Here is an 18,056-nt window from a genome sequence, read left to right as displayed (position 1 = left end):
GTAGATTAGTTTTCTGCATCAGAGGTAAAAAATGCCCTGGCAAATCTGAAAAGCCTCAACTCTCCACAGTCAATCCAGCCAGCCATCCACGTCTTGGAAAAATGAGCACTAACTGGCTAGATTCTTAGCAAACACCTGGATTTCTTTGCTGCAGTTATCCAAATGCAGATGTGAGAAGGACCTGATCATGGCATTTTCTCAGCCAGATGAGTATTAACTTAACAGGAGATCCCGGCTGACCCATGAATCTGGATTTGAGAAGAGGTGTGCTACTATTGCAGAGTTCCCCAAAAGGAGCTGAGGAAGAAAGGGACAACTCATTGCCACCTGGGCCTTACCCTGGTGGCAAACTCCACCTGAGGAGAGCTCTCCCCTCTGTTCCTACAGTGGCCAGCACCAGAACATAGCCACAATCAGTGACCAAAAAGCTGGCTTTCCCTCCCTTGACATCACGTACGAATGCTGAGGTACAGAGGTGAAGAAGCAGCCATCCTAATCCCATACAACCCTCTCCCTTCCTTATAGCCTCGCCACAACCCTCGTCCCATTTTCAAGCTCAGTCCTTTTTTCTAACAGCATAAGCAACCATACTGTATCACCATAGTACATGAACTGTCTGTCTTTCAGCACATAAGTACCACTTGCTGTTTCTTGCTACGACCAGAGCTGACAGTTTCTTGAAGGCACAAAGGAGTGCATGAGCTGTGAGGAAAAACAGCAGTAGGAAAAGTTTTGGAACCCAAACGAGGAAGGAGAGGCAATCACCAACCCGTGGCAGGACTTGTTCACTGCATCAGCAGTCTCTTATTCAGAAGCTGCATTCTCTGAGCTGTTGAACTTGTCATCTCATGGCCCAGTTCCAACCATCAAGAAGTTATTCACATATAGTCTCCATTTTCTTCTGTTTATATTCCACCTTATGACTCTATTCGATGCCCGAACAATTCCGATCCTCTCCCTGGCCTCACACCCACACATTTCAAGTAACTGTTGACTGCAAACTTCTCAGTGACTCACTGCCTGGTCAGCCTATTCACTGTTATCTTCACCTCTTTCATCTTTTAAGGCACCATCAACACAAATATTTTACAAAACTCCACCAGGACTACTTTTAAAATAGCAGGCATAACTGATACTTGTTTTGGTTTCCTCCAGAAAGATTACAAACATGCTGTATTTACTCAACAGAAGCGTAAGGCCTGAAGGACCATATTCCTGTAGATGTCTGTCTTACGAAGGTTCACAGGCCTCTGCCTCTTCTCCAACCTCAGCACCTTCTTCATCCTCCTTGCTCTTTGTCTGAGCCTTCTGCAAAAGCCTGGGCCCTGCCAAGCCAATAACTAGGGCTCCGATGGGAGCAGTGATCAAGATAGCCAAGAAAGCTACTGTCAGTACATCCATTCCATACTTCTCCAGTTGCTCATCTTGATGACTTCTTGCTGTATCCAGGGCAAGGGAACCTATTGCAGCCTGCAGGAAAGAAAACATTGCTGAGATGGAGGAAGTAACCTTTAGCACTGAAAGAGGGAAAAAAAGGGACTAATTATCAGTCAACCTTTAACATAAATTCAACATTTTCAGTACATTCAACCCATTTGTTTCTAGACAATACATAGAAAAGTAAATGTTATATTATGCCTAGAAGAACAAATTTCATTTGGCTACACTTCAGATTTCCTAAGCTAATGAGTTTATCTGCGTGGTTCCCTCTTGAGAAGAACATTGCTTAGCTGCCACCTTATCCATATTTCTGGAGGATGTGTGATCAATGAAATGGGCCAGTACACTGCCTAGTGCAGCTGTTAAGGTGCCACACTTCGAGAATGCATCCCCACAGCAGTCAACTAGCAGCAGCTTCTGAAAATTTAGTTCACAAATGTTGCAATAATCCTTCCCTGTTCTGATTATTAATTTTTGTTTGCAAGCAATTATGCTGTCAAGGTGAAGTCTAAATGACTTAATGATCATTGAAATAAAGGAGCGGGAATGCGGCCAGCCCAAGGCTTCTTTAGCAATACAGCTGTCAGACTACCCCTTACCAAAATGACCACAAACTGAAAACCCATCCTGAGCCTCTGGTGTGACTGTCCCTGCAGACACTTAGTGTGTGAGAGGGAAATACTTTTACCTTTGTTTTGAGAGTTCTCAGAACCCATACAAAAAGGCACAATAATCTGCAATAGCTGAGAAATAGTTAAACTTCCTATGATATATGTACAATTTGCTGTCATTATTAAGAGTGCAACCCAGGATGCAAGCAAAACACCTTCACATAGAAGGCTCTTCATGCACTTTTTGAGCAGACTTAGGGTGGTTTATAATATGAACTCTCCATATCATAGAATCATAAAGGTTGGAAAAGACCTCCAAGATCATCAAGTCCAACCGTCAACCCATCACCACCACCATGCCCATACTACACTCCGCTGTTACTGAGCCTGATCTTCTCCCTGTTTACTGCTGTGCTAGTTGGGAGGAGCTATGCTAAGGACATTAGATTTAGCCTGGAATGAAAGTGATGTTGGACTGTTTACCTGGACAGTGGCTTTGGGAATCCATGCCAATGAGACAAATACTTTCTCCTTGAAATTAAACCCAGCAAAACACACCATCAGGAATGTTGCTGTGATTCGCACAACTAGGGCAATGCCTAATGTAGCAACACAGAGCCCTGCAACAGAGACAAACGCTTCTCAGTACTTTTGTGCATAGGTGTCTGAGGAGAATAAGCCTTCTAAAACTGTAGCTTTAGAGTGGGGTTGGTTTTTGGGGTCAGCCGTAGTCTGCTTTGCTTTAGATTTCTTTTTAGGGATTCTTTGGAAGCCAGTAATGAAAGCTGGATAATTAGTGAATGATCTTACCAACAGTTTCAGGCCTAAGAGACATAACAGATACTTCCACTCCAATTAAACCAAAAAGAAAAGGTTGAAAGATATTCCATGCAACTGCAATAATTTTTTCTACTTCCCTCTGCAATTAAAACAAAAATAATCTGTAAATGCACAAAAATATGGGCAAGTAGACACAACATTTAATTACTCAAAGGACAAAGTGAAAATGTATCATAAAGATTGTCCAGAACTGCTGCTCCTTCTTTGACCTAGTATTAAAAGATTCAAAACTAGTTGCGCACCTTTCAAAGGTCAAAGTGTATCTAGCTCTGCTAGTAAATAAATGCTTGCCATCTCAGGAAGAGAAATAAAAATCACTGATATTTGAACAGAAACAGAGTGGTTTGCAGACAAGAGGAAGAAAATAAAGCATAGTTGATTTTCAGCTTTGCCATGAAGTTTCTGAGCCTTTGGGAACCGCCTGCTTAAACGTGTTCTTCCATTTGTATCTGAGCAGAGTCAGACCCTCAGAAGTGTCAGTCAGGACCTAACTCCACTTGTGGTGCACTCTGAGGCCTGTCTCCATGTGAACAGGAGCAAAACTAGACTGAGCAAGTCTGACATCCCACACTAGTAAGAAGTATTGAACTTCCCAGTGCAATGTACTGTATAAAGGCAAAGCCATCTTTTCTCCTTGTGTTTGAACTTTACACCTAGCAATTTTCCTAAAACAACTGCTGCCAGGATAAAGAGGCATCTTCCACTTAAGTGAAAAGGTGTGCACAGCATATCTAATAGCACTTCTTTTTTAATTAAGTGGGTTCTACAATAGCAAATAAACCTTTAGGCTAGAGTGTGTAGAAAATACAAATGCAGTGCTCTGTCACTTAATAATCGATCCAGGGCCTAGACATGTCTTCTAAACATTTTTCTTTATTTGCCTCATTTCTCCTTGCTATGTCACTCTTTTCTTTTTTGGCAAAAAAAAAAAAAAAATCATCCTCTTTACAGATATTAGCATTATTTCAGTCTGTTTACTGCCCATTTAACTGTTCCAGCAATAGGTACAATGTTCCTTGTTCTCTGTGGACAATATTTGCCAAGTGACTTCCACCAGGGATAGTAGGAGACAGTGGCCTTTGAGAAGCTCAGCAGTTTTTTTTAATCTTGGTAATATATTAAGTATACAGTATGCAGACATCTCTGACTGTATCTGATAAAAAAAGAGCTAAAGCATTTAAAATCAACATCCCTAAGGTGAAGAAGCTTCATTCACTGATTGAAATAATTTAAACTAAACATTTATAGACTGCATATACTCTTTTAATATCCTTCCTTCTGAAATGGTTTAAAAGCTTTTCAATAGAGAGCTTCATCAGTTGTAATGCCCTTAAGTAGTTAAATCCCAAGATGATTTTCTCTTCTTTTAAAATTGGACAACAATGTAATACTTTAAATAGAAACAATAGTTTCTTTTTTGTTGTTTTAACAAACCTTGAGATCTTACTGAAGTCAGGGTCTAGATGGGGATAATAATGTGGACTCTCCTATATCTGTCTCGTTTCCTTTCTCTTTTCCCCTTCTACTGCATGTCACAAGGCTACAGCTGCAGAGGGAAAGATGCCCTCAAAACATCAAGTGTAGATGGAATCAAGCAAAAGAGGCAGTGAGACATCCAAGGTACAGAAATGCAGCGGGGCAGCAACAGTAAGAGAAAGCAGGCTTAGCAGCTAAGAGAAAGTGACTAAAAAGCAGTCTTCTATATGGTTTTTGTGTGGCCTTATACCACCATTTATTGTGGGCACCCTGCCCTCTGATTTATCCAGAACACACTAGGATTTGGGAAAGGTGAGAGAGGTTGGTTAATTGCTGTTTTCCATTTCACCCCCCAAAACCACAGGAAACAAAACCTCAGGGTATTCAGGTTGCATACACAACTGTATTTTTGACACTTGTTTGTAAATCTTACCATAAAGTGACTGTGTAAGGTCACAGACACTCACAGAGCTGAGACACAAAGCTTTGGATTCCTAGTGAAGTGCCTCGGCAGCTAAATCTCCTTTATGTGGCATAAGATGTCTAAGAAAAGCTTGTGAGCATTTCACTGTCAGTATGTCAGGCTCTGTATCGATAGATATTCACATACATGGTAATTTTCTGTTAGGCTTAATGTTAAAATTTTCTAAAATAAACACAGAGTGTTTATTTTTAATCTGTACACCCCCTAAAACTTCGTAAATGCATAATTATTACTCCTGACAGAAATTCAAACTCCTGTCAGGCTGTACATTCAGGGGAGTTTTGGTACGGTATGCTTCTTTATGTAAACACTCACCTTTTCATCAGACCATCCCACACCTGCCACAAAAGCTAAGACTAATGTGCAGAGTCCTCCTGATCCAGGGAAGCCAAAGTAGATGCTGCCAAAAACAGCAAACATGGACAGCCCAAGTACAAAATATGATCTCTTCCACGCCAGAGATTCCTGCAGCCGAGGAAGGAGACAAACAAAAAAAGTAAATTTCTTTTAAAAATGGAGGAAAAAGGTTATTCTGTTAATTTTGAAAATAATGATTTGAAGATAAAAATTGCCATTAACCATTGTGAAAGAATCAAAGCTTTCAAGTGAGACTTGAACTGCTTAGTTAAGGGGTTTTTTTGGACATTAATTCCTAAGAAATTTAATATTTTCTTTCCTCTGCCCATCCAAAATCTTACTGACAGTAGGCTTTTTGTATTACAAGGAACACGATGCGCTATTCTAAGAGCCCTGCTTCAACTCTCTGATAACAGGATTTTCTCCCTGTGCAGTCAAGTACTAGAACAGTTTATCCAAGGAGAGGTGAAATCCTTGCCACTAGATGTTTTTAAGGACAGACTAGTTTTATTTGATCCAGTTTTACTGCAGTCAGTTATACCTCTGCCATTGTTCCCCATTTCTATTTATCTCTTTAGCTCCTGCATCATGTCTTATGTTATTTAATAGTACCAAAATTTGGTCCCACTGAGGGCAATAGATGCTTTGCAAATTGACTTCCGTAGTCCAGAACATACCTACTTTCTTCCAAAATTTTCTGCTCACTTAATTACCCCTGGATAGTAAATTCATCTACCACTTTGTATAAGCTTAATTTTTATTGAAAGTAACACATCCTCATTAATGCTAATGATATACCAAATCACTTAAAGCCTACAGTCTGTCCACTTTACTTGTTTATAATCTTAGACCTACTGAAAACACCTTATAGAAGTGTGTTGCACATCAATTTAATTTATTATTTTACTGTCTGAAATGGGAATCAGACCCTTTCTCCTTTACGCATGGACATTTCCACCACCTTCAATGATAGCAGGATGGTGAACTGGGTTCCAAACTCTGCATCAGAAAGGACTGTAAGATCATACATTGTTATTATTGCAGTAAACAAGTAATCACCTATAAAACACATCCTCACTTGATAGGCTTTGCAACCTGGAAGCTGTTAGTGCTGTACACAGCTTTCCCAAAAACAGCTTCACATAAAGCTTGTAAGTGCAGAACATCGTCCCTTAGCAAAGAATCTGTTTTATAAGAAATTTTTTTACTGGGTTTTTACCTGATCGCGGCTTGGGAAATATCGAACAAACATTCCCAGAATCCCCCCAGCTGCTATGCCAACAGCAACCTCCAGCACTCCACGGAGCACATTGTACAGAGTTGAACCTATTTGGCAAAAGAAAAGTGGTTTCAGTACGTCATACACAGACCCTTCACACACGAACCACACTGAAGACCTACAAGAGTGATTCCAGGACAGTGTCTGCTTTAAATTACTTGGGGGGGAAAAGGGGTTCAGGAGGGAACCTATGGGCCTCAAAGAACTGGATAGTGCAACTTTCTCTCTCTGAAAGCTCATGCCAAGAAAGCGTGCCAGAGAAGCCAGACAAAGAGCCACTGCAAGAACATTGCCAAACCCAGGGAAATTTGAAAGCACTTATGTTGAGCATGCTGGGACCAGACTTGGCAGCTAAGGGGGCAGACAGGGAAAAATGTTCTCTGCAAGTTGTTGTGACCCACAAGTCAGAGCATATGATGTTAGACTTTTAATCATGGGTAATTTCCCTCAATATTCAAGTCCATACATGAACTTTATAAGGACATGTCATTAAGTTACAAACCAGTCAGTCATAACAGAGCACACATTCTTCAAAATATCACTGTCTGTTCTGGATTTCACCACATACAGATTAACCAGCATACCGGAAGAGAAAGCCATCCCAAGACAAGTGTTGAAGCCTGTGATAGCCAGAATGTCATCAATGCTGCCAGCTGCCATTAGTAAAGTTGGGACACCTTTCTCCACCCCATATCCCCCAGCTTGTAAAATCAGCATTGAAGGAACCACCACAGCAGGGGAGACTGCACCTAGAACAAAACTGAAAACACACAGGTTCATCCTCTCTTAAAAGAAAGCATTGAGCTAAAAATCTTCAAAACATTCTGACCCCAATTCTTTTAAAGTATAGATAAACAGACCTTTACATAACGTATTTTCCTTACCTTTCCCTGCTAATTACAAGCAGGAATATTTATATGCAAATTTGAAATCAGCTTTTACTTCCTGCCCCACTCAGTAGTGTTAAAAGTAAAGGGCTCCACAGACTATGACTTGACTCTACACTGCAGGCCAGTTGTGTTCCTTGATATATGCCTCGATGGTTCCATTTAAGTCTAGTCATGCTTATGACTCAGTAGCCTAGTTCCTTCTCATAAAAATCAGCGTATGGCAGAGGAGAAGTTAATCCATCTTGCTCCAGTATATGGGTCTGGACCAAGCCCACCAGTTTAGGTAGAACTAGATGGAAAAGTTTTCCTCTTCAAGGATATTACTCCAGAATATAACATGCCATATCCTTATCCTTGACTTGTGACAGGAAGACTGTCCTATGTGCATCTCTCTACAGGGAAATTCTGAATTCCAGCATGAAGATTCTCCAAACTGTGGTATAATTTTCTGTCCCCAAAAGCCCCCTGTGCTGTGGTTAAAGGCTCAGGGATTGCACCATCCTTGTTCCTTCTTCAAGTGCCCAGATCACAAACACAGAAGAGCAATGATGCAAGTACTCCTCCACAGCCTGGAAATGCGACCTTTAAATTAGACACAAAGCCAGAAATGAATGGTAAGCAACCAACCACAGCTTCCTAACTGACGTTAAACTGAGGTCTCTGCTTGGCACAGAGAACCAACTGCACTTGGATCCTTTAATTGTAGCATGAAAACAGGCACCTTTGTCATACAGGAGAAGAGAGAGTACGTTACCCTAATATAAATCCCCACTGCCATGGCAAATGCATGAACAAGTAGGCAAGAACAGCAGCTGTGCACGTTTCTGAGAGGCATGGTCCAAAAGAAAGCCGTAGACAGACGGCTTTGAGCTTCTTGAGAGCCTGCAATATACAAACATATTCAGACATCGGTATGAGCATCCCTTGGCTTTATAGAGAGGAAATACATTTACAATCTGATATGGTGTATTAAAAGAATCCCCTGTGACCTGAAGTACAGGATGTGACAGCTTTACATGGCCTAAGCCAGAGATAAGCTCGAGCACAACTGGATTTGGGTATAAAATTCAGTGAAACTCCCTGAATCTAGGTTCAACAAGGTTCCTGCATGTCACAGGAAGGAGTGGCAGAGAAGTCTATTTGTCTTCTTGTGCAAACTAAATGTGAGAAGCTAGACTAGCTGGGATCAATTTGAAAAGTGCACCCTCAATGTAGCTGATTTACCGACAGCTACTTGAGGCTATTTGCTCCATCCACAAAACATTTTGCTATAATCTCACAATTTGCATGAACACCCCCCAAAAATTATCCCCAAATCCATGAACAAATCATGAAAAGTTGTAGAACTACATAAAGTTGGCACAAGGAGCCAAGCATCTCTTTCAGCTGTCTCTCACTTGATATCCAGACCAGATTAAGTTCCATTTGGCTCAGCAACTTCTATTCAAAAATTTCTCTAAAACAGAGTATTTACTTGTAACAGCTGCCTTTAGTTAGTCACAAACGTGATTCTGCTGGGACAAGTCCCTAATTTTGACATGGGAAAAAAAATAAAATCAATGAGATGCACTTTTAACCAGCACAGTTTATCCCAGCATAATTAGGGCTGAAAATCACATCCTTGTCTTCACAGCTTCAATTACGTGAGGAATAATGGTCACTGCATCAAAGCATTGCTACGTACAGAGTCCAAATGACAGTTTCTGTTACCACATGGGATAAAAATGAGTCAAAGATTAAGTTCTTTTGGCAAAAAAATGTTGTGAGGGAATAGAAAGAAAAACAACCTCACAGAACTGGGCATCTAAGCCATGTGTAACAATACACAGTCCATGTTCACACAAGCTTCGATGTCTTGGAAAAATAGATGATAGCGATCTGGGAAATCAGGAATTTTTCAAGAATGACAAAACCCTATTTTCCTAAATATCGGAACCACTGGCAACTCCCTAGTTTTCATCTTGGTTAAGAAAAATCAGTGAGTCATTCTGAACTAGCTATGCTTAATTTTTATATAAACTGTAAGCAATACCTTAAACTTAAATAGATAGGGGCCAATACAGTACAGCTTTATTTCAGCCAGCTGATTTTGATCAAGCAAAACCTTGTCTTAATTTATGGAACATCACATTTCATAGTATCTGGAGAAATACTATTTTTTTGTTCACAGGAGCATTATGAGCTTTATTGTGATGTGAAGCATTGTTTCCATAGTGCAGCAGGACTCATCTTTGCAATTAATATATTTACATTAAAAGGGCAGTGATTTTAAAAAAAAAAAAAAGAAAAGAAAAAAGTAAAAAAAGACACACAGGTTTGGATTTTTTGGTTGATGGGGTTTTTTTATTTGTGTCAATAGAAGCAACATTGTCTTTCAAGGCCTGAGGATCCCTTCCATTACTTGTTTTAGTCTGTCAGTGTAAACTGACAGGGGGTTCTGTCAGGGAGCGTAAATTTCCCTTACAGACCATGATGGAGCACATGTCCTCAAGATGTTCTGCTCACAAAATTCAATAAATTTTTTTAAGGCAAGAGGAAAAATAGTCATAAAATCAGTTTTCCTCAGGTATTTTTTGGATTGCTTACCTACTCTACAAATCTAGCTGGCAATATTAACATATATCTGACTATACAATAGAAACTATGCTTTATGTAATGCTCTCATTTGCAGATCCTGTAAGACTGAACAATTCAGTATTTTTAACAGAACCAAGTATTCCTTTTTTTTTGAGGCTATTGTATACTTTGCCTCACACAAGTGGCTGGTGCCATACCTTTGGATCCAGGCCAAGTCCTGCTCGAGTCAAGATAATTGAAAGAGCAATATTCCTCAGTGCTGCAGACCACCGTAGGTTTATCTGGACGATGTCACTGATGAACGGTGTATTTCGGATTAGGAAACCGGCAAGTAGCATCCCTTAAAAGAAAGCAAGTGAGCTCCTGTCAAATTACTTGTTTTTATTGCATGAGAAAAGCTTGCACAGCATTCTTAAAAATAGACATTATATTATGTATTTATGAGAGACAAAGAAACAATTCATGTTTTGAATTATTAGCCAAGTTTTAACAATGGAGGCTGAGGCATGGAAAGAGAGAGACACGTTTAAAGCAATGAGAGTGGCCTAAGAACACGTCAGGTCACCAATAAACAAATCCACAGTGGACACAAAGCTTTAGTGCAAGTCAACAGAATTTAGCTTTGTTCACCAAGTGAAGGTTGTACTTAATCATAAGCAAAGACACCTCTGCATCCTTAAAGGTATTTTTCTTGTTAGCTTAACGTGAAAAGAGGAACATTGTCTAATATTGCATATTTGTCTCAGAAGTTGAAAATTGTTAAAAATCCTCTTAGGTGTAAGAAATGCAGGTATCACAGGGACCATAATGCTGAGTTCACTGGGAAATGTAAAACAGCAAATCATGGACTAACTTACGACATTTTAAAATGCTCTGGCAATATGATACTTATGCAAAGAGGGGAAAAAAGTGTGTGGGGGGAAATCAGGAACTTGATCTTATCCTCTGTTTGAGCTACTAGCAAGATCCAACCTTTTGCAAATATGAGCAAAACTGCCTAATCAGAGACTTCCTGCAAAGCTATCAGAACTGTAGTTCTGGAAGGATACAGAAAAGTACAGGAAACACTGATTTTAAACATAGATCTGCAGAGATTCATTGTGGGTCCTGATGATTCAGAGATACATTTTTGTGGCATAATTTTATATTAGCCATCTTAAGAATAGGAAACCAAGAAAGACAAAAAGCAAACACTGTGCTCAGGTGGGTCCCAGCTTGGTGTGAGCCTTGGCTATGGACTCGATTTGTCCTAGAACACACTAAAATTTTGGACATTGTTCTTCCCACTGCCTCCCAGAAAAAAAACAAACAGTGGCATAATTAATCTGCAGTACCTCATGACAATTATATCAGGCTAGCATAATGATCACATGCTCTTTGCAATGTTTGTGTGAAGTCCAAGGCACTTGAGCTACCCTGATCTAGAAATCTACTTAACAAAACAAAAAACTCCCACTTAAAGGAAATCCTCACTGTTGTGCTGCGTGTTGCCTGCTACAGAAACCTCTCTGCAATGAATACCTAAAATATACTGTGTGACTGTTTCAGTAGCGATTTCACTCCTTTTTTTCCCCCGAGACAGAGGTTCACTATAAGGTGCTTAAAGTGCTCAGCCAGCCACATTACACTCAACTGCACAAGTATATTAAAGGCATGTAAAAGATTTGTATTTTTAGTAAAAAAAAAAAAAAGAATACTCAAAGACATTGTCTACCTCTTCTTCTGAGTCATAGATTTCTCCCTTTTTCCTCAAAGATGATGGGGGGATCTGAACAATGAACTCTGTCTTAAGCAAGTCAACTGATATGTGCTGTTGTGCTTAGGTTCCTGTTGTTCAGTATTACCTGTCTGACAAGCAGTTTCATGCTTAACTCATAATTTTTAGATAACAGATGTAATTATAAAAAAGCAGAATCCAAATGGTCAGAAACTTTTTTTTTTAAGGGGGTTGTTTACTTGGAAAGGGCAGACTCCCTGTGTTGCATTCTGTATTCATGTTATTGCAGGCATGCAAGCTATATGCAAAACTTCCCTCCCTCTCATTTGAATTTTTTTCTCACTCATGAAACTAAGCAGGGCAAGAAGGCACATGCTGCCTGGACAGAGCCGTACATGAAGCTCTCTTGCCCTTCAGTAAGCAGTGCTACTGAGTGAGTGTGCTAGTTTAACCTAGCTGGCAGCCAAACAAGACACAGCTATGCAGGTTAAAAAATCACATCCGTGCATACGGGCAGACACTTGCAGCACACTCTGCCGTGAAGTTTTACTGTCTGTCAACAGCTTTACTCATTTATGCACTAAGCATATTAAGGGAGTGGTATACAGCTAGTGAGAAGAACCTGGAGCTTCATTTTTCAGCCTGACATCACAGCAACTTCACAATATTATACTGATCTAACTAAAACCTCCTCTAGCAAAGAAGTCTGAAAAGGTTCTGATGATGTCAGAATTAACGTCACTTTCACCTCCCATTTCTATTTTACATTTTTATATAAAAATAAGATGTTGATATGAAAAACAATGTTATGATTAATTCAAAATAACTCTCTTCAGAAGAATTATTCCTTGTGGTGAATTTATTTTCTCAGGTTTCAGTTATCTTGAGATAGAGGAAGGAGAGAAAAAAATTGCTTTAGATTACCAGTAGTAGGGAATTCCTGCAGTGTTTTCTTTGGAAAACATTTTCATTGTATGAGATGCATGTGAAATAATAATTTCCTTATGAATTTACTATTCTACTGTAACAGGACATCTAGATTAAGACTCCTGCTTGGTGATATTAAACCCAAATTTTAAGTAGCTGTGACAAAGGGGACTGAAGGACAATAAACCTTAGAATCTGTAGGTATACAGTTCTCTGGCCCCAAACTAATTAAAAGAGCACCTTTGTAACAATTTCATTTGAGCCAGTTTGGGGAATTTTGCACCTTCTCAGAGAGGAACAGATAAAAGTCACTGGGAAAAACTACAGATTTTGAGCATGACGCAGTTTGTTTGTTCCCAATGCAAACACAGCATGCAGATATTACTTGACAGTTTAAACCACACAAATATGCAGGAAGAAAAGAAGGAAGGATATCTTACCCAGAAGAGCAGGGAGAGGGGGAAGCGTTCGTATTTTAATGAATCCAAAAATTTTACCTCCAATGACAGCAAAAAAATAAAGAAACAGAATTCCAAACAGATTTCCACCTGGGAGACACTCAGTCCCAGTGATGGACCAAACCACAGCCCAAACCAGGACCACGACTGCAACTGGAACAAACCAAGAAATATTCATATTTAATCATCTCTCAGAGACAGTTTTGTTTGCTATTAGATCACATTTATTTTTCTGCTAATGAAAAAGGTACCATGACTTCCAGAAATAAAATCACTTACCTTAAAAATCAGTTGAATCCTAACAGTGTGTTTAATCTTTGATGCTCCCTAAACTGATGTTCTGATGTTATAGATGCTAAGATACTTTAGAAAATGGTAACAGGAACATCACTAGGGACCGGAAAGTACTGAGTGAGCCTTGGGCCACTATGGAAAGTACTTAACAGGTCCCAAACTTAAAGCAAAGCCTTTCACTAACTTATCTTGCATTTGTTTATCTTCCTTCAGCTACTTCAGAATCACAGTACGAACCTGCTGCTGTACTGCCCTTCATATCTTTGAGCTAAAGACTGCAGCTCTAGTCTAATTTTTCAAAGAATTTAAGTATAATTTTTGGCTGGATGTGCTTGTGTAATACACTGCTATCCCGGGGGGAGCGGGTGGAAATTTGAAGAAGGTCATGTGTCTGGACAGCCTGAAATAGTACAGATACTTCCCTTAGTTCAGCAATCACAGAAGGATAATACACATGGAAAAAAATAAAATCCTGAAAAATATTATGAGCACGTTAAGTGAAAATATTATGCTCTTTCCAGGTTCTCAAATCTGTTCCTACAGTTACCCAACAAGAACAGGCATGCATAGATATAACAGTAGAAGATTGAAGTAGAGGATAAAATGTGTTCAATAAATCCCTTTTCTCATAACCATAAGAAGCTGTATTGCATTTTCAGATTGGATTTTACTTAATTTCTTTTGAGGGTGACAGGGAGCAAAGGGAAGACCAGTAGATTTCAAAACGTAAAAGCCTATGAATCCCAAGTGAGAGAGAACAGAGGCCGTGGAAGCAGTCAAAGCCACAGGAAGTATCTTTTGTTAGGAAAAGTCTGAAATAACTTTTTAGCCAGGCATTCTCTTCTGTGAGCCTTCAGTGTAGGGCAAATCTTAAACAGAATGAGTCAGTTTGCCTTGTAGTTAGGATTATTGGCTTTGCAAGCCTGAGGTATTAAGGAACAGAAACAGGTACCACCGCAAAGTGTCATATTTGTTGTTTTAATTCAACAAAAAGCCATCCAGTGTGCCAAAAATACCACTGTGTTTATAATAATGCTCTCACACCAAAATGAACTATCAAAACAAGAATTAGAAGATCATTCTTCTGATGAAAACAATTTGCAATGCAAAAATATATGAACCACATTAAACACAGAAGAGAGGATGGAGGAACAAAAACTATACATTCAAATCTTTGTTTCACCTATTTCTTTCTGCTAAAACATTGAAACAAAAGAGTGATATGTAAAACATGGCTATTTCCCTTTGTTATTTTCAAGGACAATGGCAGGTACAATCACCTACAGAGAAACGAGTACTTCATTTGTTGTTTCTCATTTTAATTAAACTCCGTCTTTCTTACATACCATTTGTCACTGTTTGGGCCAGTAAACCCTGAGGAGGACAAGTAAATATTTGCCTCCATGTTCTTGCAGGTACTGAAGACCCTGCTGTCTGTTCCAGAGGTTGCTGAGCACAGTGGTTCAAGAGAGCAGTTTCTTCTGTTTGAATATTTCCATCAGTATGTTTAGCATCTACTGTTGGTCTCTCCTGAATGAAAGCAATGAGAATCTCTCAGAATTAGCACTGCATACATTGGAAGTAGTGTACAAGACCTGAAATCAGCTGTGGTGCACTAGATCCACACTGTTTACAGATGACAACATCAATGACAAAATCGCTGTAGGAATGGTCCAGCTTTGTAGTATATTTGGGATTTTTGGTTATGTGTTTGCTTTCGCACCAAGAGCTGCATATGAGAGACTGCGGGACATTTGTCTTTTTATCTGCAACTGACAGGACTTGTGTCCCAATACACATAGCATCTGTTCAGCAACTATATCAGCATATTTGATGAAGAAACAATATTAACAGGATAGGTTCAGCTTGTCTTGTATACAAGTTAAATATTTATTAATATTTTCTACAATTTGATAAGGTTCTGGTTCCAGGCTGGATTTCACACTACAGTTAACTATCAGCATCACTCCAGTGAGACAGTGTCTTTAATATAAATCCTAAATAACTTCTGTTGGAAAGCCTTGAATCAAAATAACAAAACCAACTTATGATTAGACAAAGACAACAGAACAGCTGGCCAGTGCAAGCATTACTCACATGATCCATTGCTGGAAGGATGAAGCTGATAAGTCAGGGTAGAGATGAAGAAATACTACCCTGGGAGTTACTGCCTTGAAGAATGATTCCTTGAAGCTGATCTCTTATACTGATTAATCTACTTATCCATATTCATAGCCAAAGCACTTTTTGACCATTTTTGGATATGTGTGTCACTTCATTTTAGGATCTTTATTTTTGACAAGTTAATCATCTACCTTCCCTTATGATTATTCACCTTCATGTCAGCTCATTGTCATAGCATGGACATGGAATTCTTGCCTATACTGTGGTTTGGCCCTTCTCCAGTAATAGTTCCACATTTAGTTTTATTTTTATCTTATATTTCTCTCTCTCTCTCTATACATATATATATATATATATATATCTCCCTTACTCAGAGTCACAGTTGGAACACATATCTTCTGAGCTTTCAGCATTAATTGTTCATCTGCCCTGTGATTCTGTGATCACCAGCTACCCACATGTATAAAGATGTGCCATGTGGTACTTATCTTTACAGTCAATACTACATGTTTAGTCTAAAGTACCTTTTATGTTAAGAATTTTATTCTTACTTGCATTTACTGCAGATCATTTTTAAAGCCACAGAAGTTTCCAAGGACACTGGAAATATGCATATAGAAATTTAAAACTGTGGTGTTTTTATTTTTATTAGATAAGAAGACATGCGTGAGCAACATGCAGCAAGTGGACTGACAGGCACAATTTGAAAGCAAAGCAGCAATCTTAAGTCCATATAATTCTCTTCCACAGCTGACTGTAAAACATACACTGATGCATTTTCCACTTCAAGCTGAAATTGCAACCACTGGTTTCCAGCACTCCAACATACCAGAGACTTTTAAAAACTGAACATTTGTTAATTGTAAGAAATTCCCACTGTGGAGATTTCTCTTTGTATTCCCTTCAGATGTAGGGATTTTAAGAGATATAGGAAGAAAAAGGAAATGAAGAGTTCCCTATAACTAAAGTGGTACTTTGAGATCCTAATTAATTACCTCACTTTGCTCATGCATGGGAATCATGCCATTTCTCTCACATACTGTTGGCTCAGATTCTTCATTGTCATTTACAATATCCTCCTTTACCATTGTTGCAAACCTAAGGAAAGCAATAAAGATGGAAAAGTTAGAGAGAAGCAAATAATACTATTTTCCAGACAGAATACTTCTCAGTGATGTTGTCTCCATCCCCAGAGATAATGTGAAAAAACACTCATAGCCCAGTTTGGAATTTAATAGTTTTTGCATGCCTGTGTATGCTTTACATAAGAACAAGAGATAGAAACTAACATAAGAACAAGAAATAGAAACTAACAGAAGAACAGTATTAAGCTTATAAAGTCAACCACTAAAAATCTGAGTTTTACAATCATGGTGATCTGTGTTTACCTGTTATTTTCTTCTTAAAAGTATGCCACTAATATTTATATTTATATATATATGAATATATATTTGTGCCTCCTGTTGGCATAAGATAAAGATAATTTGTTGTCAACACCACTTACCAGGACTATTAGTTCTGAAAGTGTCACAGGGCCTGTGTGCATGGCAGTGCAAGCGACCATTTCATAAAGCTATGAACAACAACTACAGTTTCTAAACCATACACACAAGGAAACACTTTTTCCCTAACTTAAACCGGACCAGGTCCAGCTTGGTTTTTATGGGAATTTTCAAGAACATGGTTCTGTTAGCCATCACTATTCACAAACACATTGGCTGAATATCTAAGAAACAGCAGATGCCTATTTGAATAAAGATTAGGACTATGCACAACTTACTTACACTCTATATTTAGGTGAGGCTGATAAAACATGGCTCTTTTTTGCTGCTTATATCCCATGGAGATACTTCTCAGAGTGGGAAATAAGGTCCAAGTTGTTTGTGGGTGATTAGCATTGTATTTACTCAGTCTTAACTGGTCCACTTCTTGTCCCATTGATGCTAGCAAGAAATATGGCAGTGTACTGTCCTGTATGTCAAGGACATGCAAGTATTGTGCAATTATTTACTGTAGTTTCACAAGTCTGAGCCAGCAAGTCGCATGCACATATCTGAAGACAAGGCTTGCTGGCGGTGTTCTCTGTTACAATAAAGGTGTGCATATATCCTCCACCAACAACATATCAGTGCTAAGAACATAATCTTGAAGTCTTTTATATTGCTCTGGCCACATAAAACATCACTCAAGCCAGAACTTTTGAGCCAAGAAATTCCTTTCTTGCTAAATTGCTGGAAACAAGTCAAAGAGCTGATTCTCACAATTATCAAGCCTTCAGTTTATAATGGTATGTTCAATATTTGGGAACGATTGATGCCATGAACAAAGACAGGGGCTATTGTGACACCTGGGTGGTTTTGTTTGAGCTGTTGTGATATGAAACTGGCTTGAGACATGGCCAAGGCATAAAGGAAGAGTACAGAGCCACAGGCAAACACTTTCAGTGTGTCCCAAGGTAAAAGTTTTGCTTTCTTTCTTACATTTTTTTAAATGTAAAGTGTCAATTAGCTCAAATTCCAGTACTTTTCTGTATTTTTAATTACTACTTGTGAACCAAATAGTTGTGGGCTCAAAGCTTTCCA

General features: G+C 38.9%; 1 protein-coding gene across 1 annotated transcript; it reads right to left on the bottom strand.

Moving 5' to 3' along the window:
• Positions 1 to 842: 842 nt before the first annotated feature.
• On the bottom strand, positions 843 to 16,562 carry LOC104518330 (sodium/hydrogen exchanger 9B2). Its single transcript, XM_010168063.1, has 11 exons — positions 16,470 to 16,562; positions 14,697 to 14,880; positions 13,039 to 13,209; positions 10,152 to 10,294; positions 8,132 to 8,259; positions 7,072 to 7,247; positions 6,428 to 6,534; positions 5,167 to 5,316; positions 2,862 to 2,970; positions 2,535 to 2,671; positions 843 to 1,470 (listed from the first exon to the last, which is right to left on the bottom strand). The coding sequence occupies exons 1-11, from the start codon at positions 16,560 to 16,562 to the stop codon at positions 1,231 to 1,233; spliced, it is 1,638 nt and encodes a 545-aa protein (XP_010166365.1). The 3' UTR covers positions 843 to 1,230.
• Positions 16,563 to 18,056: the final 1,494 nt, after the last annotated feature.

Source organism: Antrostomus carolinensis, unplaced genomic scaffold (assembly GCF_000700745.2).
Source record: "Antrostomus carolinensis isolate BGI_N321 unplaced genomic scaffold, ASM70074v2 scaffold13415, whole genome shotgun sequence".
Lineage (NCBI taxonomy): Eukaryota > Metazoa > Chordata > Aves > Caprimulgiformes > Caprimulgidae > Antrostomus > Antrostomus carolinensis.
This window is presented reverse-complemented; position numbering and strand designations above follow the sequence as displayed.